Here is a 22,600-nt window from a genome sequence, read left to right as displayed (position 1 = left end):
TTTGCCCCAGTCCTCACTTCCTGGCTCTTGCCTCATGTGCAGCTCTGCCAAACCAGACAATCTCTCTCTCTCTCAGTACACTCTCTAACAAACATAAAACATACAGTGATAAAATAGCCAGATCAAAGCAATTCCTTGGAATCCATGTTTCAAAATTTATTTGTATATAATATATGCATTTATGTGCATGATAATCTAAAAAGGGATCAAGAAGAAAGAAAAACAGAATTCATCCATTTCTGGCACTCTGCATAAGTAGAAAAAAGACATGGTCTGTACTCAACAGGAGTCTACAATGCTACACACACATTTAAGAGAAAAGTGAATAAGGTCAAAATATAATTAAAATAATTGATCCTACTTTATACAATATGGACACTAATTTAAATTGCAACTTCCTATAATTTTTTTTTACAAGAAATCCCTCTTGTATCAAAATCTCCCAAACCATAGAGTTGATTTATTACCACCTACGTTGAATCCAATCCAGTGCCCATTGAAATCAATGGCGGGACTCCAGTGTCTGTTGGAACAGGCCCTATATACATGGAATCAAACTTTTAACATGGATGGATCTCTGTTCTGCAATCAACCCTGCAATTATTTCATCATGCATAGTACTGGGAATGCAATCCACTTATCTTTTGAATGGGATAGATTTTTTTATTTCAGTTAAGCCATGCAAGGGTATTAAACAACTGGAGCACAGTGTTATTCTTTTCACTGCTAGTGCCATTATTTATGGTCCTTGCTTCCATAAAAGAAACTCAATTATCTAAACCTGTGTTATCAGAAACTCCTTGTTATTGGAAACAGGGTAATGTTCCCAGACATTGATTCATTACATGGTTATTCTCTTGTTTATCTGAAACTTTGATTTTCAGACCTTATTTAGTGGTCCCCATGACATTTGTCTAATTGAGGCTGAACCATAAACAGTGTGACTACAAACCATGCTGAAAATTAGAGCAGTTTGCTTGATAAATCAATTGTAAATTAATATAGCTCCATTGGATCTGGCCAGATATTTGAACAATCTGCTTGGGATCCATTGCCTTTTATGCAATATTTTAAACCATAGTCAGTGTTGTTGAGCCTTTCTCCCTGAATTTGGAAGTACTTAAAATATTATATCCCAATATTTGGTAATGACATTTTCATTTAAAGCCCTCTGATCAGTTAATTGCGGTTTAGCGTATGTCCGCTATAGGACTGCACTTTGCTTCTGGAACTAAATGTAGCATTTTTAAAATCTATTTATTTATTTAGGAAGTTTTAACAGGTTTACAAATCCTTGTCATGTAAATATCACAGACAAAATTATGATAATCACAAAAGGGAGCTTTTTTTAGAGAAAATTATACAGAAATATAATCCTCTGTATTCTGTTTAACAGGTTGATGGCAAAGCCAGCTTCTTTCCACTAGCTATCATGTTGTTTCTGGTCATTTTATTAAATTGTGCAAAACTTCTGATTATACACATTCATCACAGCATGCAGGTGTATCAAATGCTAGTGTTCAAAAAATTGGACAGGTGTGCTGGGGTTTTTTTGAAGGTGAATGTACTTTATCTGAGTGCTGAATAAATGGTAGCCATTATCTAAGTATCTATTTGTGCTCAGTCTATTTTGCTGGGTACACAATTGGTACATTGGTTTTCCGAAAACTACAACCTGTCATATTTTTTCAAAAAATTCCTCTAGTTTTAGACTATTTTTCTTCTTCCAACGAGAGGCTATCAGTAGCCTAGCAGCTGCTAGCAAACGAGATGTCAGTTCTTCATTTCTGTTTGTGTGACCATTTCCATTAGGCAGCCCCAGGAGGATTACCAAAGGATCATTTGGTAATAAATACCAACAATTTGTAGTATTGGGCTACACATTTTTTGTATTCTCTTCAAAGCTGCTGGAGCCAGTCTCAGGGCTGCTCTAACCTAGGTCTATTAGTAATTGCCCTTCAAGTGGCATTACCAGGCAGACATGCTCCCCTTCCTGGAGATAAGAAAAATGGCAGAAGTGGGCATAGACACACCTATGTTGGCTTTACCCCATCTGAGGATTCTGCCACACTGGAAGATTCCCCCTGGTATGGTAGTTTTACAGCCTTTTGCACTGTCAGAGCAGTGGACATGATCTGGCCTAAAGTTAGTTCCAAATTCTGACCAGATTTCAGAGAATGTTGAATCTGGGGTTTTATCTCAGTCCATTAGAGATTTCAGTCAGCTGTGAATGTTGCAGCTCTCTGTATCTTTAAAAAATCTGAAGACAATGATCAATAATAAATTGCCAGTTGAATGCTCTGTTCATTTAAGTAAAGTCATAAATCACTGTAGATGTAACAAGTTCTTTAACAGTCATTCAATAATGGGCCCTTTTAATTGTCTCTAAACATCTATGGTATTGAAAACTCCTATCTGCCTGTCTTAAATTCTATATGCCTTTTTTGTGTGTCTCGCATCTAATCTATGGCATTTCTATGGTGCCCACATACTCTAGTATCTGAGTGCCACCTAGTTTGCTTGTGTATGTAATCTAAATGTTGCATAAGAATTATATATATAAAACTCTTAATTAAGCCCAGTAATAAGTAAATATTTTAATGTTGAAGCATTTGACTTTACAGCTATCAAATCAGTTAAACAAATTTTATTTTTAATACTTATTTCTAATGATTTGTTTAATTGTACTTTGCAATTCTGGTCATAGCTTGACCTGCAGAGACATCTGCTGGGTGATTCCGAGATTAGAACAGCAATAGGCTCTTAGCACAGATGCTTTGTAATGAAATGCTAAACTATATTACACTGTTACACCACTACGTGGTGCCATACATAACAAACCTTAATTTAACTTCATTCAAATTCTGTAGTGTTTAGTTTACAGCCAGCATCTGCTCAGAACTGGCAGGAGATGTTTTTCCCAGTCCAAGATAGATGGTCAACTCAAGTGATGTTCCCTCTGATGTAGAGGGCAAGTGCAAAGCCCTTTGCACCACTTAGGTGACCTGTGGGATTGCATAGGATATAGAATCATAGACTCATAGGACTGGAAGGGACCTCGAGAGGTCATCTAGTCCAGTTCCCTGCACTCATGGCAAGACTAAGTATTATCAAGACCATTCCTGTCAGGTGTTTGTCTAACCTGCTCTTAAAAATCTCCAGTGATGGAGATTCCACAACCTTCCTAGGCAATTTATTCCAGTGTTTAATCACCCTGACAGGAAGTGTTTCCTAATGTCCAACCCAAACTGCCCTTGCTGCAATTGAAGCCCATTGCTTCTTGTCCTATCCTCAAAGGTTAAGGAGAATAACTTTTTTCCCTTCTCCTTGTAATAACCTTTTATGTACCTGAAAACTCTTATCATGTCCCGTCTCAGTCTTCTCTTCTCCAGACTAAACAAATCCAGTTTTTTCAATCTTCCCTCATCGGTCATGTTTTCTAGACCTTTAATCATTTTTGCTTCTCTTCTCTGGACTTTCTCCAATCTGTCCACATCTTTCCTGAAATGTGGCACCCAGAACTGGACACAATACTCCAGTTGAGGCCTAATCAGTGTGGAGTAGAGCAGAAGAATTACTTCTTGTGTCTTGCTTACAACACTCCTGCTAATGATTTTTGCTTTTTTTGCAACAGCATTGTTGACTCATATTTAGCTTGTGATCAACTATGACCCCCATATCCCTTTCTGCAGTACTCCTTCTTAGGCAGTCATTTTCCGTTTTGTATGCGTGCAATGGATTGTTCCTTCCTGAATGAAGTACTTTGCATTTGTCGTTATTGAATTTCATCCTATTTTCTTGAGACCAATTCTCCAGTTTGTCCGGATCATTTTGCATTTTAATCTCAACCTCCAAAGCACTTGCAACCCCTCCCAGCTTAGTACTGTCCATCAACTTTATAAGTGTACCCTATACCTTTATCAAAATCATTGATGAAGATATTGAACCGAACTGGACCCAGAACTGATCCCTGAGGGACCCCACTTGATATGCCCTCCCAGCTTGACTCTGAACCACTGATAACTACTGTCTGGGAATGGTTTTCCAATCAGTTTTTCACCCACCTTATAGCAGCTCCATTTAGGCATAGTTGCTGGAACTATGGCTGTGGGGGGTGATGCCCGGACTTGAAATGGTGTCAGTTATATACAGGGTTTACAATTTGGTTCAATGGCTCTCAGCACCCCCATTATAAAAATTGATCCAGCACCCCTGCATCGAGGTTGTATTTCCCTAGTTTGTTAATGAGAAGGTCATGAAAGACAGTACCAAAAGCCTTACTAAAGTCAAGATAGCCCACATCTATCCCTCTGCCCTCCCCACCCCCCACCAGACTTGTTACCCTGTCAAAGAACGCTATTAGGTTGGTTTGACATGATTTGTTCTTGACAAATCCATGCTGACTGGACTGTTACTTATCACCTTATTATCTTCTAGATGTTTGCAAATTGCTTGCTTAATTATTTGCTCGATTATTTTTCCAGATACTGAAGTTAAGATGACTGGTCTGTAATTCCCTGGGTTGTCTTTATTTCCCTTTTCATAGATGGGCACTATATGTGCCCTTTACCAGTCCTCTGGAATCTCTTCCGTTTTCCATGACTTTTCAAAGATAATTGCGAATGTGTGGTAATTGATGATATATGTTTGGCTGGAATGATCATGTGGATAGAATGATTAGAGGAGCCTATTCACAATCTTACCAATAGTGATATTAGTTACTGAGTCCTGTTTGATGATGATCCCATTTCTACAGCAATAAAATCAGCGAATCAATTTTTTTTGCAGACCTTAAATCTTGTTCTAAATGCAGGAAAATCATGTTAAGAATCTGCACTGACCTTGTTGTTACTGATGTTTGCTCACCTCTCTTTAAGGGTTACATACCCATTATGCCGTTTTGTGTTCACTGTGGCTCTTTGTTTGCCTACAGTAGTTCCTTTTAGTGATTCTTAATAATCTTAAATTTATTAGACACATTTTTCTTCTCAATTGCTGTTGTTCTATGTTAGACAACACATCTTTTGTCGATGTTCCTGTTTTCCTAGTTTGGTTCTTTAATATTTTGTTCTTCTGTTTGTATGAAAATGCACTACAATGTAACTGCTCAGTGTACCAAGAGCCTAGGCTAGGACATAGGCTTGAGTAGGTTCTTTATTAATACAACTGTTATAAAATTTTATAATATTATATAATGATAGGAAACATCTTTCTGTCTCAGCTGGTCATAATCTTCTGCTCTAAGGCATGAGTTAGCAATAGAATAGTCCTATATGGTTTGATGCCAGATTTCAGACTTTTGAACATGCAAACCAATTAGAATTAATTTGCAGGCTTTTAAACAAGTACTGTGAAGCTGGGAGTGAATTCAGAACACTGAAGCACTACTGAAGCTGGTATGCTGTTTGAATATTCCAAAAGCATACAAGCGTGCTTTGTGGATATATTCCTCCCTTATGCACAGTATGCTTTTTAAAAGAGTAGTTGTCACAGCTGATCTTCAGTGTTCTGCAGAGAACATCCTTGCACTGAAAGAGAACAGACCAGATCACCTAACAGTTCACACAGTGAAACTGCTGTACAAATGAAGATGGACTAATCTTCACAATACCACTTTCAGGTAGGACATTATTATTATTCTTTCTTTACAGTGGGAAATGCAAAGACTCAGAGAGGATAAACAGCTTGCCCAAAGTCACAGAGTGGTCGAGTGATAGAATTAGAACTCACGACAAGATTTTAAACAGCTGCTCCGTGCTTTAATCAATAGACTACAAAGCCTCTACAATACAAACTGCAGCTACAGCAGTTTGATAGTGGGCACTTTTACAATAGAGAAATGCAGTATGTTGTTATTAATAACCATATTCTGGATCAGTTCATTGGGAACCCTGGGTTGGCAAAGTTGTCAAATGACCAGTCCAACTAGAAGATGACCAAAAGAGCTCCCCCTTGCCCAATCAGAAAAGAGAATCATACCTATCCATGTGCACAACATAAATTGAACAGTCCTCGTGAGCCCTTTCTGGGACAAAGTCATTGTCTTGGGAAGAAACTCTCTCTTCTCTAAGGCTTTTGCTTGTATTTAAAAAAAATTGAATACACATGCAAACAATCAGTCCCACAGAGACACAAGCTACTGCTCAATATACCTTTTGGGCACTGGACAGTTGTCCATTCTGTGTTGAACCTTAACTTAACTCCTATCACATTCAAACAATCATCTTTTCTTTTGTCATGCTTTATATATTATGCTGATTCACTCTTAATGTTAACGTGCTTAGCAAACACACCAAGTGCAAGTAAAGGCACACAACACAAGTAAAAAGTCTAAAAGAGAAATTCAATATTTTAACTGGAGGTGATTACACTGAATAGTAGAACATGAGCTGGTTGATGTTTAGCTCCATCATCTTACTTGTTTGTTATGCAACTTAAAAATGATAGAAGAGGGTAATTTAATTAGAAAAAATGTGATCAGGACTATAGCTGGTTAAAAAACAGGGAGAAAGCTTCATAAATCTTTAGTCAAAAATTGCCCTGATTTTTCTCCCCATATTGAAATTTTGTCAAAATTTGCAAAATTCTGATCAGTCCTAATAAAAATGTTCTTTTATATAAAGCATTTGCTACAGTGCTTGGGGTTTCCCTCTTAAGATTAGAAACACATTGGGTCAATAAGGTGTTCTTTTAAAGTTCTGACATATCCATAAGAGACAGGTTTGAAGGATATATTAAAAAAGTGTGCATGTGATAGGATATTTCTTCCCCACTCCCCCCCCCAGTGATCTCAGCATGGTCAAATTCTATCACAAAGACCACAGACGGGCAGTGCAGGGAATTAAACAGTCTGTCACTCAAACTTGGGATATGGTTGTAAGTGGCAATCAACAAAACATAATTTAAAATAATATGGAGGGAAACATTATCATATATTCATAATCTCAAAGGTGATTATATTTGCTGTTTCTCATCACATGGGCTGCTTATGGTGACAGCAAAATCCCTGCAATATATAGAAAAATGATCATCTGATAGCTTGATATGTCTCAATTGAGGCATAGATAAAGCATTTGTTAATCCAGATCTAACGGGGATGAGTGAAATTAATTCAGCTCTGCTCTGGGCATTTATTACTGTTGTCAAAGGTACACATGCCACTTTCACATGACAGCAATCTGGTTTTTATATTTGTATTAATTATTTTCGGAATAACTCTGAACATCCATCTGTGTCTCTGTGGCTCAGCATGATACAACAGGAATTTTGGCTGACTACATTTCAATCATGTCATTCAAAACCAGTATTGATACAGAAACGTACAACATTGTGCAACTGTAGAAGCTGTAGCTGACCACTTCTCCATGAAATATCTGTGTGCAAAGTGACATGTTAAAGTAAGACTAAATAGAGATGGGCCAAGATGTGAAAACACCTAAATTTGGAGCATTGTCTCTGGATTTGAAATGTATAACTCCATCTTTCTGTGATTCTCAAGACAATTCTGTATTCTCATTATACTTGTTTCTTCCCTGGGACTGTTGCATGTACCTAGGGATGTGTGGTGCATTCTCCATCATTCAAACTGTTTAAATCAAGGCTGGATATCTTTCTAAAACACCTGCTCTAGTGCAAACAGAAGTTATGAACTTAAGGCAGAAGTTATTGGGTGAGGTTCTATGATCTGTATTATGCAAAATTACCATAATTATCCTTTCTGGCCTTCAGATCTATGTTCGCAAAACCAAATTTAGCTATAGAAGAGGTTGAGGAGAAGTTTCTCTACATGTGACAAGATATAAAGTTACTCCCTGAGTCCCAAATTTTCAGGGGTTATTAGGAGAGCCCAGTTCTCTGCTTACCACATAGGTGATCTGGGATGGGCTATAAAAGTGAAAGGAGAAGGAAGGGCTTGTGCTCTCCCTGCCCGACCTGCTGAAAGCTAGAAAGGCCTCTGGTGGTTGAAACCAATGTTTTGAGTTGCTTTTGATCTTGTTTTTGAATCTTCCTTGTGTTAATAAAGTTCAGTTTAAGTCCCTTTTCTGATGAATCAGTCAGAGCGAAGAAAGCTGTGGTTGTTTTTCAACTCTTCCTTAGCCCAAGGACAACATTTTCAAACCTGCTCCAAGATTCCATACTAGGACCAGTGTTCTTTGTTATGTTTACCACTGAGCTAGAAGGAAGGGTGGATAGTGAGGTGGAAAAAGGTTCAATTATTTTATGTCATATGAGATTAATAAAGGCTAGAGAGGATTGTGAGAAATTTCAGAAGGATTGAACAATGCTAGGTGGTTGGGCAACAAGACTGATTAAATTTAATGTTATTTATATAGGACCCCTAAGACAAACACAGTATACTAAAAACATAATAAAATACCCACTCTAGAAGGCCTAGAAATACATAAAAGGAAATGAAGGGATGTGATTTATATACAGGAGAAAAAAGGACTGAAGGAAGGTAGGAAATGTAGAGCCAACACTTGTCATTTTAGGAACCCTTTCTGGAAACAAAACGTGAGATAATTCTTAATGGTAGGGATGGCAGAATTTATATTTTAATGTTTAATAATTTTAAAGAATCGTGTCAATGTTTATTTGTAAGCACTTTTAAAATTTTCATCTATTTAAATTTTCACCATTATGGGAAATTATCGGGGAGTGGGGGGAAGACAATAACTATTTAATGACAGTAGATGCTGAGATTCAGGAAATTAAAGCTTTTATAACCATTAAAAACACAAATGGTCATCATCAACTCTCAAAATATACAAAGTAAATATACTTAAATCAAACTCTAATAAGTTCCCAAGCAGCATTTGTCTTACTTTGCCTATCTATACATTTTGATTATTATCTATGCCAATTTGTGTGTGTGTACAGTGAAATTGACGTTTACCAACAAAAATCTAATTCTTTGAAGCCTACTTAAAAATAGGGAGAACTGCATCCTCATTTATAGCCCAATTTAACTCCCATTGAACCTCTCCACTGACTTTGGTGGGAGTTGGAACTGGTCCTTACATAGGATGAACTTTTCTCAGGATTCCTGCTCAGAGCATTGTCAAGATGATCTTCTCAGGCTCTATGAGGAATGACCGTAGGCCCAGATCTGCTAGCATCTTCTACTGATATCACATGAGTATCCCCAAAAGAATAGCTATGTTGTAAAAAAAAGAGAGAAAGGGGATTAAAGTGAAGTAAAATATTATCCACTAGAAATTAGCTGGGTAAGTGAAAACCCTCCAATAATCCCGGAAAAGGTCATTTCACTCTTAGCCACAAGATTTTGGTACTAATCTTGCCCTTTGTCTGTATGTAACTGGCAATATGGTGATGGGGAAAGCCCATATTCTAAGACTTGAGTGTTTCTGCTAATAAACAGAATGGGCCAGATCCACTTCTGTGGTAAATCACTGTAACGCCATTGAAGTCAATGAGACAAAGATTTAAATGGTGCTACGCTGATATACTCCAGATGAGTATCTGGCCTAAACTGTGCATGGTATTTTGTGTGTATAAAACTCCTGAATGCATTAATGAGTATCTTTTCATCCATGGTTTTTAAAAGTTGCATTTTCCTGGATAAATATTGGTTTTTACAAACATTTTACATTCTATTTTGCCTGTTTGTTGTAGCGGATTCGAGAGCTAGAAGATAAAATAGAACTTCAAAAGCGGCAACTCAAAGAAATAGAGGAAAAGGTAAATGTGCTGAGCAATAGTCATACCTGAGTTTTGTCCTATAATGTGGCCTTCTAATCTCACAGCTTTTGTCCTCAAATGCCAGAGGTATAATTTCTAGGCATGAAAGATCTAAGTTTGGAAACTGCTCATCATTTTTTTAACCCCACTTCCTTTTCAATGTACAGTTTTCTGCAGCTGCTTTCAGGAAGCCCCAGTGCACTGTGGAAGTGCAATGCCATGTGCTGTCACTAGATCTGGATTACCTACATTAACATGTAAACTTTTCTTACTCAGATTTCAAAGAAACTTTCAAATTAACAAAGAATTGCCATGCACTTTGGGGTTTGAGTATAAACCTTTTGCTTCATTACATATTGAGAGAAACCCAGGTCAGAATACCCATTGATTACATTTTCATTAACTGGGTTTTGAAAAAAAAAATCTGACTTACCTGGACTAATATATGAATGTCCTTTAATTTAGATTTAAGAAATAGTCAATTACCATAAATATTTTCTGGGGAAATTCCGGACACCTGAGCAACCCCCAGCTTCATTGGCTTCAGGGCACCTTTAGTCTGAGTGGCTCAGTGAGGCATAAACTTGAATGACTCAGACCACACCTGTTAGGTAGGGAAATTGTCTTATCACCATCATATGGCATTGTAGGCCTGTTTCCAAATGTTAGTGCCCAAAATAAGGAAACCAAATCTATATTTAAGCACTAAAAAACCTGTATTGTAAAGTGGATATTCAGGTGCCTAACTTTAGGCTCCCAAATTTGAAAACTGGGCCTCGACAGATTGAGGTCCTAATTCTTAAACCAGGTTACTATATGCCCAAGACTTCGACTGAAGTCATACGGTCCTATAGATTCACACCCTAATTGATTTCCCCAAGTTTACAAAAGAAAACTGTGGCAAAGCTGAGAATACAACCAGTTCTCTTTTGTCATAGTCCTATAGCACAAAACTGTTCTTCCTCCTTATTTTATGGATAGCAGAATTTGGCCCTCCTTGGTTCATGCGGCCTATTCTCTCCATATCCAATGCACTATTTAAACTATAAGAACATGTGAATATTAACTTTTTCTAATCTGCACACAGTTATTATTTTGCTACCTCGTTTTTGGCTGTACATCAGATTTAGAAAGGAAGTAGAAGGGTCTGAAAAAAGATGTAAAGTAGGAGGTATTGTGGGGGTGGGGGTAGCCTAGATAAAAGAAGTGCGCAGATTTACAGGCAGAAAACTAGACAACAGGTTTAAATTTGGCAACACTGGAGTCATCTTAACATCAGGGTAACCTGGGTATGAACAATTGCTCAAATTGTTTTGGACACAGATAGTTAAAGGAGAATGGGAAAGGAGCAGACTTCATATTGTATGGGATGACTGTTGGAGGTAGGGTATATTCCTTGCTTAGGAGTAGAGATGTCCCAAATCGATACCCTGGGTTCAAACGCCTCCATGCTTTGAAGAAGTTCATATGGTCTCAGATGACAATCAAAAAGCTTTGTGTCAGTGGGGTCGCCAGACACATGGGGTCTCAGGACTGCAGGCTTCAATGCCTCCTAGTTTCCCTGATTGTAGACAACTAGTTCTGGAGGACTCAGCAGGGAAGATGGAGTGTTGAGGTACTTTAAGCACTGGCTCTCAGTTAAATCACCTGAGAAACCCAGGGCTAAATCACTTGAGGCTTGCTGGGCCAGCTGGACTTGGAGAAGCTAAGTGAGAGTCCCTTTGCCAAACCTCGCTTATCTGACACACCCTATTGGCTGAAACCTGGTCAGGTTCCCAGCTCACGGGACATGACACTATTTGGATTACACAAACACACACAATTATGTTCCTAGAATTATTAAAGTTGCAAAGACAAGCAAAAGTTAGGAAGCACCAGAATTAAGATAGCATTTGCAACCTTAATTAGGCCCCCTTGTGGGTATTCATTACAATACAGTCTCTAATTACATAATCACAGCTATTTTTCCCACAGAACTCCATCCTCACACAGTATACAGAATGGACCTGCACTGGTGATGAATCAGGGGTACATAGTAAAGGAGGCTGTTGTCCCTGAGGACTCCTACCTCATTTGTTTTAGAAAATGGAAGGGGTGTAGTGAATGAGGCGCACATGTACAGGAAGAGAAAGGATGGTTTCATGTTGAAGGCAGTTGAATGCTGCCTTGGAGAATTGGATTCTATCCCTGCCTCTGCCACAGAGTTCCTGTGTGATGCTGGGCAAGTCATTTAAACCAGACTTTTCAGAGGTGGATACTTAGTGTCTATTCCTCATTTTCTGGGTGCCCAACTTGCAATTCTATGGTTTGATTTGCCAAATGTCAAGTCCCTCCTCTGAAACATGGCGGTACTAGAGCATTCAAAAGAAAAGTTCTCAAATTTTTACAACATGGGCAAAACCATGTATTTTCCCCTACCCTTATTTTTGGCAACCATTTTGGCTGACATTTTCCAAAAAAAACCCATTTTCCCTGAGGTAGACAACTGGCATGGAGAACTTCAACTCAAATTATTACAGTTTAACAAAATTGTAAGCAACAGAAAGCAGGGTCTTATAATGGTAAGTGTTGGAGAACCTTAATAATAGGCAGTGACACCAGTACCACCTGTAATAAAAGGGGCTTTCAGATAAGTAAAGTCTATAAAAATGCATTTGTGCTATATACACAAATCCTTTAGAAAAGCAAATACTTAGCTCTTTTGCAGAGATTAAACTGAGCAGTCAAACGTAGAGGAGTGAGGTGCCACTTTCATTTAGTCATTCATCTGTAGTGGTACCGTGACTCCTCCTTGAATTACCAGGACTCAACCCTGGGTTGGTTTTAACAAGCTGCATTAAGAGAAAGGATGGGGCCTCCTATCCGTGCCTGGAGTGGTGCTCTTTCTCTCTATTCCTCGCTTTGTTCTTCTCTAGGTGGGCAGGGGATGCTTTTCTCAAGTGGTTTTGATCACCATTGAAAAGAAAGTATTTGCCAGTAGTTACCAATCAGTGATGTCCGAGACAACATAGTTAACATCTAACCTAAGTACAGAAGTAACACTGTGGTATCTCAGCTATCACTATATTGGACCTATTCCCCTGTGTTGACTTTTCCATAGTATCCACTCCAAGGTCATTCTACAATATTAGAATGAGCTTGATGTTAATATTTAATATGAAGAGATGAATTCTGACAAAAATATATTTTATTAATCCATGGGCACAAAATAATTACAGTTCATGAAACAGATGTAAGAGGGGGAGTGCTATTTTTTAGATGGATGTTGTCAATATTTCCTATGCTGACTCGCCAAGACAGTGAATGAAGGGAAGTATCAAAAGAGGTTACGGAGAAAAAGCTTAACCACATTCACTCCGCAGAATGTTGGTTGCAGGTTACATGTATTTATGTTCCATATTGTACTACTATAGCAGGAAATTATCCAACTGAGAGCCATCTTCTTTGGGGGACTTCCCTCTATCTGGCATAAACTGGCATTGTTACTGCCAGTGATTGCCCACTCTTCCCTACAGAATTATTTTTGTGATCTCCAGCTTCTGTCGCTGGACACTGCTTCTGTGACTACTTTCAGATATAACAGAGGTGGGCAAACTACAGCCCATGGGCCACATCCGGCCCACGGGACCATCCTGCCCAGTCCCTGAGCTCCTGGCCGGGGAGGCTAGCCCCCAGCCCCTCCCCTGCTGTCCCCTCTCCTCCGTAGTTGTGCCGCATCACGGGCTGCGAGCTGCTGCTGCTCTGAGTGGCATTATAAGAGGGTGGGGGGTGGTTGGATGGGGCAGACGTTCTGGGGGGGCAGTTGGGGAAAAGGGGGGGTTGGATAGGGTGTGGGAGTCCGGGGAGCCTATCAGGGGGTGGGGGTGTGGATAGGGGTCGGGGCAGTCCGGAGACAGGGAGCAGGGGGTGTTGGATAGGGGGTGGGGTCCCAGGGGGCCTGTCAGGGGGCAGGGGTGTGGATAGGGATTGGGGGGGCAGTCAGGGGGCAGGGAGCAGGGGGGTTGGATAGGTGTGAGAGTCCCAGGGGGCCTGTCAGGGGGCAGGGGTTTGGATAGGGGTCAGGGAACAGGAAACGGGGATGGGGGGGTTAGATGGGGGTGGGATCCTGGGGGGGTGGTTAGGGGCAGGGGGTGCCGGGAGGGGGCGGTCAGGGGACAAGGAGCGGGGGAGGGGGTTGGATGGGTTGGGGATTCTGAGGTGGGCAGTCAGGGGGTGGGATGTGGGTGGAGGCAGATAGGGGGCGGGGGCCAGACTGTCTGGGGGGGCACAGCCTTCCCTACCTGGCCCTCCATACAGTTTTGCACCCTGATGTGGCCCTCGGGCCAAAAAGTTTGCCCACCCCTGAGATATAACATTGGTATAGTATTTCGAACACTCTTTGATGTTTGTGCATGTGTGTGTGCCCTAAGCTGTATTTAGGCTTCTTCTTGTGGGCTACTGACGTACTAAATTCCACATTTGACTGCACCCAGAGAAGGTCAAGCAGCCAGTAAATCAATGAATGGCATCAATTCTGGTTCATTATTCTACTGGAAATGTATCATGTCAGTGAATGCAGTGTGATTTGTGCATGCAGATGACACTGAGCATAATGAATTTGCTGCCAAGTGAAGTGGTACATTTTTGACACAGTAGTAATTTATTCCTGAAGTCTGTGGTTGTGGGTAGGTTTCTTTGTCACTTGACTTTCTGTTTTTGTAATTTAGCATTTTTGCACTTTGGGTTCTTCAGCCAATCTGTCTCCTTCCTTAAGATTATGCACAACAATGTTGTGGAATGCCAGCCTGCCTACTCAACAAGGAAGAGACTCCATCAAAATATATATCTAGAGAAAAATACATATCAAAACTTGTTTTGTATTCCATCAGATTATATCTGAGGGGTATTTCCTGTTTAAGATTGCACCCACCTGTTATAATTAATTTATTAAACCTTGGCTTCCATTTATTTGTACCTGAATCAGAAAAGCACTTAGGAACATAATTAACTGTAAGCATGTGCTCAGGTCTCACTGCCTAGACTCATATTCCTTAAATTTAGAGTCCATAATCTTTGGGTGTTACAGTTTGCAAAGTTACCATCAAGTATTGAATTTTACATATTGCTAGTTTTCAGTGTAAGATCAGAAGAAAAATTCCAGAATGCTGTATATACTTTTCGCAATCAATTCAATTGGGGCTAACTACTGTAAAATAATGTCACTGAATTCCTTATTACATATCTTACATCTTTTTTCTTTTCTTTTTTCTCATTTTCTTTTGATCTTATTTTATAGTTTTTGTTCCTTTTTTTGTTTTTCTCACTAGCATTCATTGTGTGGCCTTGATGACACGCCTGAGCCAAGAAATGTGGTTGGTATTCTTTATATTTTATGTACTTAATATCTGACTGTTAGATCTTGCTGCATTTTGAGACTCTTCTTTGCAAGGTGATGAAGACCATAGTGAAGAGTGCCGTGAAGAATGCCTACATGAAGAGAAACAATAACAACCAACACATTCAAATCAGGATCATAGAATTGTAGAATATCAGGGTTGGAAGGGACCTCAGGAGGTCATCTAGTCCAACCCCCTGCTCAAAGCAGGACCAATCCCCAACTAAATCTTCCAGGCCAGGGCTTTGTCAAGCCTGACCTTAAAAACCTCTAAGGATGGAGATTCCCCCACTTCCCTAGGTAACCCATTCCAGGGCTTTACCACCCTCCTAGTTAAAAAGTTTTTCCTAATATCCAACCAAACCTCCCCTACTGCAACTTGAGACCATTACTCCTTGTTCTGTCATCTGCTACCACTGAGAACAGTCTAGATCCATCCTCTTTAGAACCCCCTTTCAGGTAATTGAAAGCAGCTATCAAATCCCCCCGTGTCTAATATGTGTCTAATATGTGGCTCCTAAATTCTGACTTGGGTACCTAAATAAAACAACCTTCAAAGATTCTGAGTAGCCGCTGCTTCTATTGACTCCAGGGGGGTTGCTGGAACTTAGCACTTCTAAAAACCAGAAAGAAAAGGAGTACTTGTGGCACCTTAGAGACTAACCAATTTATTTGAGCATGAGCTTTCGTGAGCTACAGCTCACTTCATCGGATGCATACCGTGGAAACTGCAGTAGACATTATATACACACAGAGACCATGAAACAATAGCCCCTCCCACCCCATTGTCCTGCTGGTAATAGCTTATCTAAAGTGATCATCAAGTTGGGCCATTTCCAGCACAAATCCAGGTTTTCTCACCCTCCGCCCCCCCCCCCCACACACAAACTCACTCTCCTGCTGGTAATAGCCCATCCAAAGTGACCACTCTCTTCACAATGTGTATGATAATCAAGGTGGGTCATTTCCAGCACAAATCCAGGTTCTCTCATTCCCTCACCCCCCTCCAAAAACCACACACACAAACTCACTCTCCTGCTGGTAATAGCTTATCAAAAGTGACCACTCTCCCTACAATGTGCATGATACGGTATGCATCCGATGAAGTGAGCTGTAGCTCACGAAAGCTCATGCTCAAATAAATTGGTTAGTCTCTAAGGTGCCACAAGTACTCCTTCTCTTTTTGCAAAGACAGACTAACACAGCTGTTACTCTGAAATCTAAAAACCAGGTCACTGTCATTTAAGTGCCTAAGTATGATGCCTAACTCTAAACTCCAGGGATTAAAACTGATGGCCCACAAATTTAAAAAAAGGTCATTTGTTCACTCTTTATCTCCCTTTTCCTCAAACTTTTTTCAGCCTGAAACTAACATTATGTATGCCCTAAATATTTCAACCTTTACATTTTTGCTTAGAGAAGAATCCCCTGTGTGCATCTCAGCAAAGCAATATGAAATTTCACCCTGTGCTATAAAGGTTGTAATGCAAATTTACACAGGGCTTGCCTTATACACCTGCACAAGGGAAAGGGGTGCAAGGCAGCTCTTTACATCTCTGTGTGTTACTTTCATCACCAGTTTGTATGCGAGCGGAGAAAGCGGCCACAGAGCTGCTAGCTCCCTTCCCGTTCAGGTAGCTGGGATGGAGCCAGCAGTAATCTGAGCATTGGCTCTTTCCCCAACCCCTCCACAATATGCTGGTCAGCAGAGCTGAAACAGTGTGAACGGGAATGTAATTTGTTCCATGTGTAGCTGTAGATGGCTTACTTTTCCCTTTTTGCAATGGGAAACAGGGCTGACTTGGGACTCCGAAGGAGTCTGATAGATTTTTTGCAAGGCTTCATTATCAAACAGGTGAAAATGCATCTATTAGTAGCATTCTGGAATCCTTATCCATATCCACTGATGATCTCCAAAGATCCTGATGCAGAAATCACATCTTCTGCCCTCTTGCTTATTTTGACTGGTGCTGAGAACCCAGTAAAGTTAATGGAAACTGTGAGTGCTCAGCACTGCTTGCAATCAAATGACAGGAGGGCAGGTGTTTTTACTACATTTGGCTCTTTTGTGAACTCCACTGATGGAAATTGACTACAGTGGGAGATGGAGATAATCAGCACCTCTCCAGGGCAAACCCTTGATACCCAGACTTTCATATCACTATGCAGAGGAGGAGATAGTATAATGGTCACCCCTGAAATATTACCAACATATTTGATTTATGTTGAGATCTAAGTTTGAACTCATGAACGTTCTTCTGCATATTGAGGTCACAGGGACTTTTGTTTATTGACTTTTACAGAATATGAAATTTCAATCTCACTTTGGCTTGTACTCTATTTGGGACTTACTGGCTCCCAGTAAGATCAGTGGTTGTCTCTTCATTGTTGTAAATGGGAGTTGGGGCAGGCCCTTCAATATGTTGAACTGCTATGTGTATTTTACATTTTCCTTGTGCTGTTTATTGATCTTCAATAAAATAATGGTGGGTATTGATGGGCACAACATATTCCAATACTATTTGTTGGTTTGATGCGAGTGAAATAGTCTTGCTGAGATGGTGAAACAAAAGACCAATGAAAAATCAAAGCTGAACTTGAACACCAGCCACTTTCCCAGTACTGAGCAATGTTATACCTAAGAAAAGGATAATATTCTGTATTTACCATATAGTTTTGTTGTCCAGCTTTTTGCTTGCCTCATTAATTAACTAATTAATCATTGTGGGTGTCCACACATTACCGTGACCTGTGAGTAATACAGCAATAAGGAAGGGGGCTAATGCATCTGTGTGGAATCCCTATCATATGGATAAAAGTATATTCCCGTGCTATGACTGTGGTTGAGACAAAAGTTATTCTTATCCTCTGCCATCGTCCCAGTAAAGTCTTGTGGAGAGGAACTGTTTGGAGCAGTGGAGAGTCTGTTGGGATGTGACTTGCCTCTTTGAGTTGAGTTTTCTCACTCTGAGGAGATTTTAATCTGTTTTGCTAAAAATCAAAAGAAACAGAACTAATTTGGCTGGTGGTGGGTATGAATGGGGTATAGAATAAAAGCAACCCCCAAATCATTTTCTCTAGCAAAGTTTCATCTGATTTTGTTTAGTCTGGCCTTCGTTAGAGCTAGTCACAAAATGCTGAACAATTTTTTTCAAAAAATTGTGAAAAAATATTACCATTTGATAATTTAGAAAAAAGCTAGTAATAAACCTGTTTTTTTGTATGAAAAAAAAGTCACTAAACATTTTTTTCAATTTTGAACATTAAAAATAAAACGTTGACCAGCTCTAGCTATAGTTCTAGGCCTGGTCTGTCCACAATTTCTGAAGACGTACAATTACGCCAGTTCGGAGGGTTTTTAACTGCTATAGTTGTACTGGTACAATCCCTAGTGTGGATGCAGTCATAGTGGTATAAAGATGCCTTATACCGATATAGCTTATTCCCCTTCCCATACAGGAATAAGCTATGGAAGCACATGTATAGTAATAGTATTCCATCTGCAGTAGGGAGGTTTTACCACTTTAACTACTGTGGTATAGCAATACGACTTGTGTGTGTAGAGAAGATCTTAGTCATATTAAGGGAACTGCATTCAGCTAACTTTTAGCTGGAGTCTTGTACCTCATGGTGAAGAGAAGCAGGGACGTTTGGAATCTATTAGTGATGCCAATCTTTCATGTTTTCTGTTGTAAAGACAGGAGGATCTCCACCCTTTAAGAAGTTGTTGTGATGTTTGGGTGCTTGGAATGGGTGCCAACATAAATTTCTAAATAAAGCAGATTTAACTTATAATGTTCTCTTTGTCCTGTAGGATATTAAAAGAGCCTATGGAGTGAACAACTGAATCCATGTGCAAAAACCAGAAAATAATTATTTGAGCAGCTTTAAATTGGAGCATTTTTGTCATGAAACAGTTTGCATAATACTTCAAGCGGCAAGATATTTGAATTAAAATTAGGAATTTTGTAAAGATATAGTTTCAAACTGGAATGATTTGATAATCAGATAAGGACCAGCACACCATGAACACTAAGAAAATCTATACAGAATTTACAAAAAAGAATCAAACACTGGGAAAAAATATCAAGTGCAATTACTGACTGCTTTATGAACTATTATCTACCAAATGGTTTTATTATAATACCATGTCCTTATAATACCATGTCTTTTGTTTCTCCATATTGCATGCTTTCAGCAAAGGTGGTTTGTATTTCACAGAAGAACTACAGAAGCTCCTTTTTAAAATTATATATATAAAAGTTAAATGCTGACAGTAAATGCCATAGTAAATATCTGAAGGGGGAAAAACTGTACAAAATTGGAAAAAGAGATTTAGAAACACACTGGTAAAATTCATACTAAATTGTTAGACTCTGAAACCACACAGATAGGAAAAGAGAGGAAATAACTGTTTAGTGAAAGCAACCCAATAGGTGAAGTGGAGTTCTCAGAAATTAGTGGTTGTCTATGAGACATAGAGAGGTAAACATGCAGCAAGAGAAGGAGCTAGACTCATTGGATTAAGTAAAACTGTGGGGAGGATAGGAGTTGCATCAGAGAATCAAATCTTTGAATGTCACTTGAAAATTAAAGCAATCACTTAGAAGGATTTCATTGGAAGAATGAATGATCTTGAGATGAAATGGAAGCTCAGGAAAGCACAACATATGACTCTGCAGAGCATACAGTACACCACAGTCAATTATGTCTTAAAGCATGAAGAGGAGATTGACCTAAAATTTCAACATAGGAACAGGCAAGTACAGGAACATGATGGTAAAAGAAATATCTGAAAGGGAATACAAAGAGAAACACAATGGGCTCCTGGGGGAAATAAAGGAAAAGTATAATTACATTAACCACAAAGAAGTAAACATGACACTACCCCCAACCAATAGAGTTAGATAAACACAAATGTTGACATTGACCATTTGAACTAGCAGACAAAATGAAATTACAGATTAAAAATAATCAGATATGGAGAAAGTTGTTAAAGATGGACAGTGATTAGATTGCCAACAGAGATCCTATTGTCAAAGGAAGGATAATAAATTATAGTGCATTATTTCAGATCTGGAAAGACAATATCAAGAAATAGAGGTAGTTCTCATAGTTTCTAGCACTTTAGAGGCAGGATGAAAATGATAATGACAAAAAAAACTGAGGGAAAGGTATATGATGGGAGCTGAATACTGGATGTGAAAGAGGACTAGAAGGCTCAGAGTAGGAGGATCCACCTAGTTATTGGTTGGGCAATGAAATAAAAGGAACATAGACTTCAAATAAAGATATCAGTCAGGATTAGCTGCCGAAGAAATGTTGGGACTTCAAGAGGCTAACTCACTGTTATGCAAGAAAAACTGGTTTATGTGGGGAGGTAAACAGAAGGAAGATGATTTGTTCTAATGACAAAAAGCACAATTGAATTTATATAGAATCAAGCAAGTCAAAGGCATGATCCAATAGGCTGGAAAATTCTGAACCCCTACAGAGTGCATGAATCAAATAGAAAATGGAGTGTTTAGAGAACTTGTCCTTTAAACAATAGAGAAATTTCATATCTAATTAAAGACTTCAGCAGTGCAGTGATGGAACTTGGAACGAAGACATCTTCACTGCAAAAAAGAAGTGTAGGCATTAAAAAGGAAGGACATAACTTGAGACTGTTGAAGAAAGCCAATACCTAAAGCAGGTGATGGGAAAGAAGCAAGGAGAGCACAACTGAAAAGTGCATTTCACATAGAAAAGAAACTGAAACTCTGCTTGTTTATCACCAATTTGGAAATAAAACTAAAAGCACAAGAACAAAACTGTCACTCAGCATTTGGTTCAGCAGTAAGTGCTCTGGAAGGACAGGAGATGGTCTCATTGCAAAGCAGCAAAAGTATGGAACAGGTTTGTTTTTGTACCTTTTAATTCTTGTGTTTGAATTTATGTGTTATATTTTGCAGCAATGGAATCTGCTGATACAGGTGGAATTTTCCTTATAGAGTTTGTGGCATTTTGTCTTGTCTTTTTGCTGGGCTGATGGGATTCATGGTTTTTGAAGTCTGGGATTTTTACTTTCACCTTACTAACCTTTCATAATTGGTATCTCTTGTAGGAATGAGAGTAACCATCACTTGTTAACTGATTGTATTAAACCCTGTGCAAAATATATTGGGCCTCCTTGACACAAGTTTTACATCAGTGTAGACATCTGATTCTCTCCCTCCCTATTCAAATATGCGAAGGCAAGAATGCATTGCATTCTCCGTGATCAGGTGTGAAGCACATGGGTTGGAAGCTGGTAATTCTACTGTTACCTGTACTGTAATTGTCCTGCAGATAAAAACCTTAAACCACACTTAGCACCCTTGCGAGGTGCTGCATGGCCTCAGTTTGCAGGATAGATCTAAAGTGAGGACATGCAATGCACATACACTAAATTCATGTTAAAAAAAATTAGAGGGGGAAAAAAGAACACACATCTAATGTATTCACAAAGCATATCAATGGGATGGGGTACACCTAGAATCTATTAAACTTATTTCTAGTAGACACAGAAATCCAGGTTAGGTTAATCCTCCTCATTCGAAGTGTAATTAACTAAGGGAAGTCCTTTCTCTGTGAGATACTTATACAGAGTTGGTAATACTTTTGAAATATGAGCCTTGCACTGAAGTTTGTTCCTATTATGCAATGGAGTTGTCTGGATTTTTATGATCAATAGGTTGTGTAAATTGCACACATAGTTGTATGTTCAAAATTCATAGAGTTAATGTGATCTAAAAATACCAAGTTATATTAATGGCTGTAATGTATTACCCTCTGGACCTATCCAACAAAGCATTTAAGCATGTGCTTAATTTTAATTACAAAAGTAGTCCCATTGAAGCTAATAGAACCACTCAGGTGCTTAAAGTTCAAGGAGTTGCTTACGTTCTTTGCTGAATTGGGTCTGGAGCACTCAGCACGTTACAGGATCAAGTCATGAATGTACTAGAAGCTTAGTGGTGCTTAGTTCTAGTTCTAGACAGTTCATGATGCTATTTCTATTTAAATATGTTGCATCAGATTTCATTATATTCATATTGATTAATAGAAATTCATTTATTAGCAAGGACATCTAATGGAATTATGTGGATGGAAACAAATGCAGATTTTTAAATTGATGCTTATATCATGGCCAATCCACCCTCTCCTCTTATATCTGTAGGATACTTTTCACAATACATGATACACTGTACTAGGAACTTTTTACTCATTGTTTTCATGTTGCCATTTGAGCTACATATTATGGCAGGACACTAAGGGAAAAAAATTAAAAGGCCCTTAATTATTTATGCATATAAAATCACTAGTGTGCATAGGTCCATTATCAGCATTTATTATATGTTTCTATTATATGTCCATTATCAGTTACACCTATGCAAACTTATGGAATGCAATGGAGTTGCACAGATGTCACTTATAGGCCTATGGTGAAGATTAAATGTGTAAATTAGGATGTAATAGGGTCTGAAGAACTTTTAGCAATGT

At 39.0% G+C, this 22,600-nt stretch overlaps 2 protein-coding genes across 2 annotated transcripts in view; both read left to right on the top strand.

Moving 5' to 3' along the window:
- The window catches only part of JAKMIP1 (janus kinase and microtubule interacting protein 1), a 247,120-nt gene extending 228,069 nt beyond the window's left edge, over nt 1-19,051 (top strand). Inside the window, exons 22-24 of the mRNA XM_077815868.1 lie at nt 9,637-9,702; nt 15,009-15,053; nt 18,891-19,051. Of these exons, the coding sequence (XP_077671994.1) occupies nt 9,637-9,702; nt 15,009-15,053; nt 18,891-18,923 (144 nt within the window). The 3' untranslated portion in view covers nt 18,924-19,051. The remainder of the gene's footprint in view (nt 1-9,636; nt 9,703-15,008; nt 15,054-18,890) is intronic.
- Nucleotides 19,052-19,409: 358 nt separating this feature from the next.
- The window catches only part of C4H4orf50 (chromosome 4 C4orf50 homolog), an 84,247-nt gene continuing 81,056 nt past the window's right edge, over nt 19,410-22,600 (top strand). Inside the window, 1 exon segment of the mRNA XM_077815864.1 lies at nt 19,410-20,974. The gene's annotated coding sequence lies outside the window, so the exon portion shown is untranslated.

This window comes from Eretmochelys imbricata, chromosome 4, assembly GCF_965152235.1.
Source record: "Eretmochelys imbricata isolate rEreImb1 chromosome 4, rEreImb1.hap1, whole genome shotgun sequence".
In the NCBI taxonomy this organism is placed as follows: Eukaryota; Metazoa; Chordata; order Testudines; family Cheloniidae; genus Eretmochelys; species Eretmochelys imbricata.
This window is presented reverse-complemented; position numbering and strand designations above follow the sequence as displayed.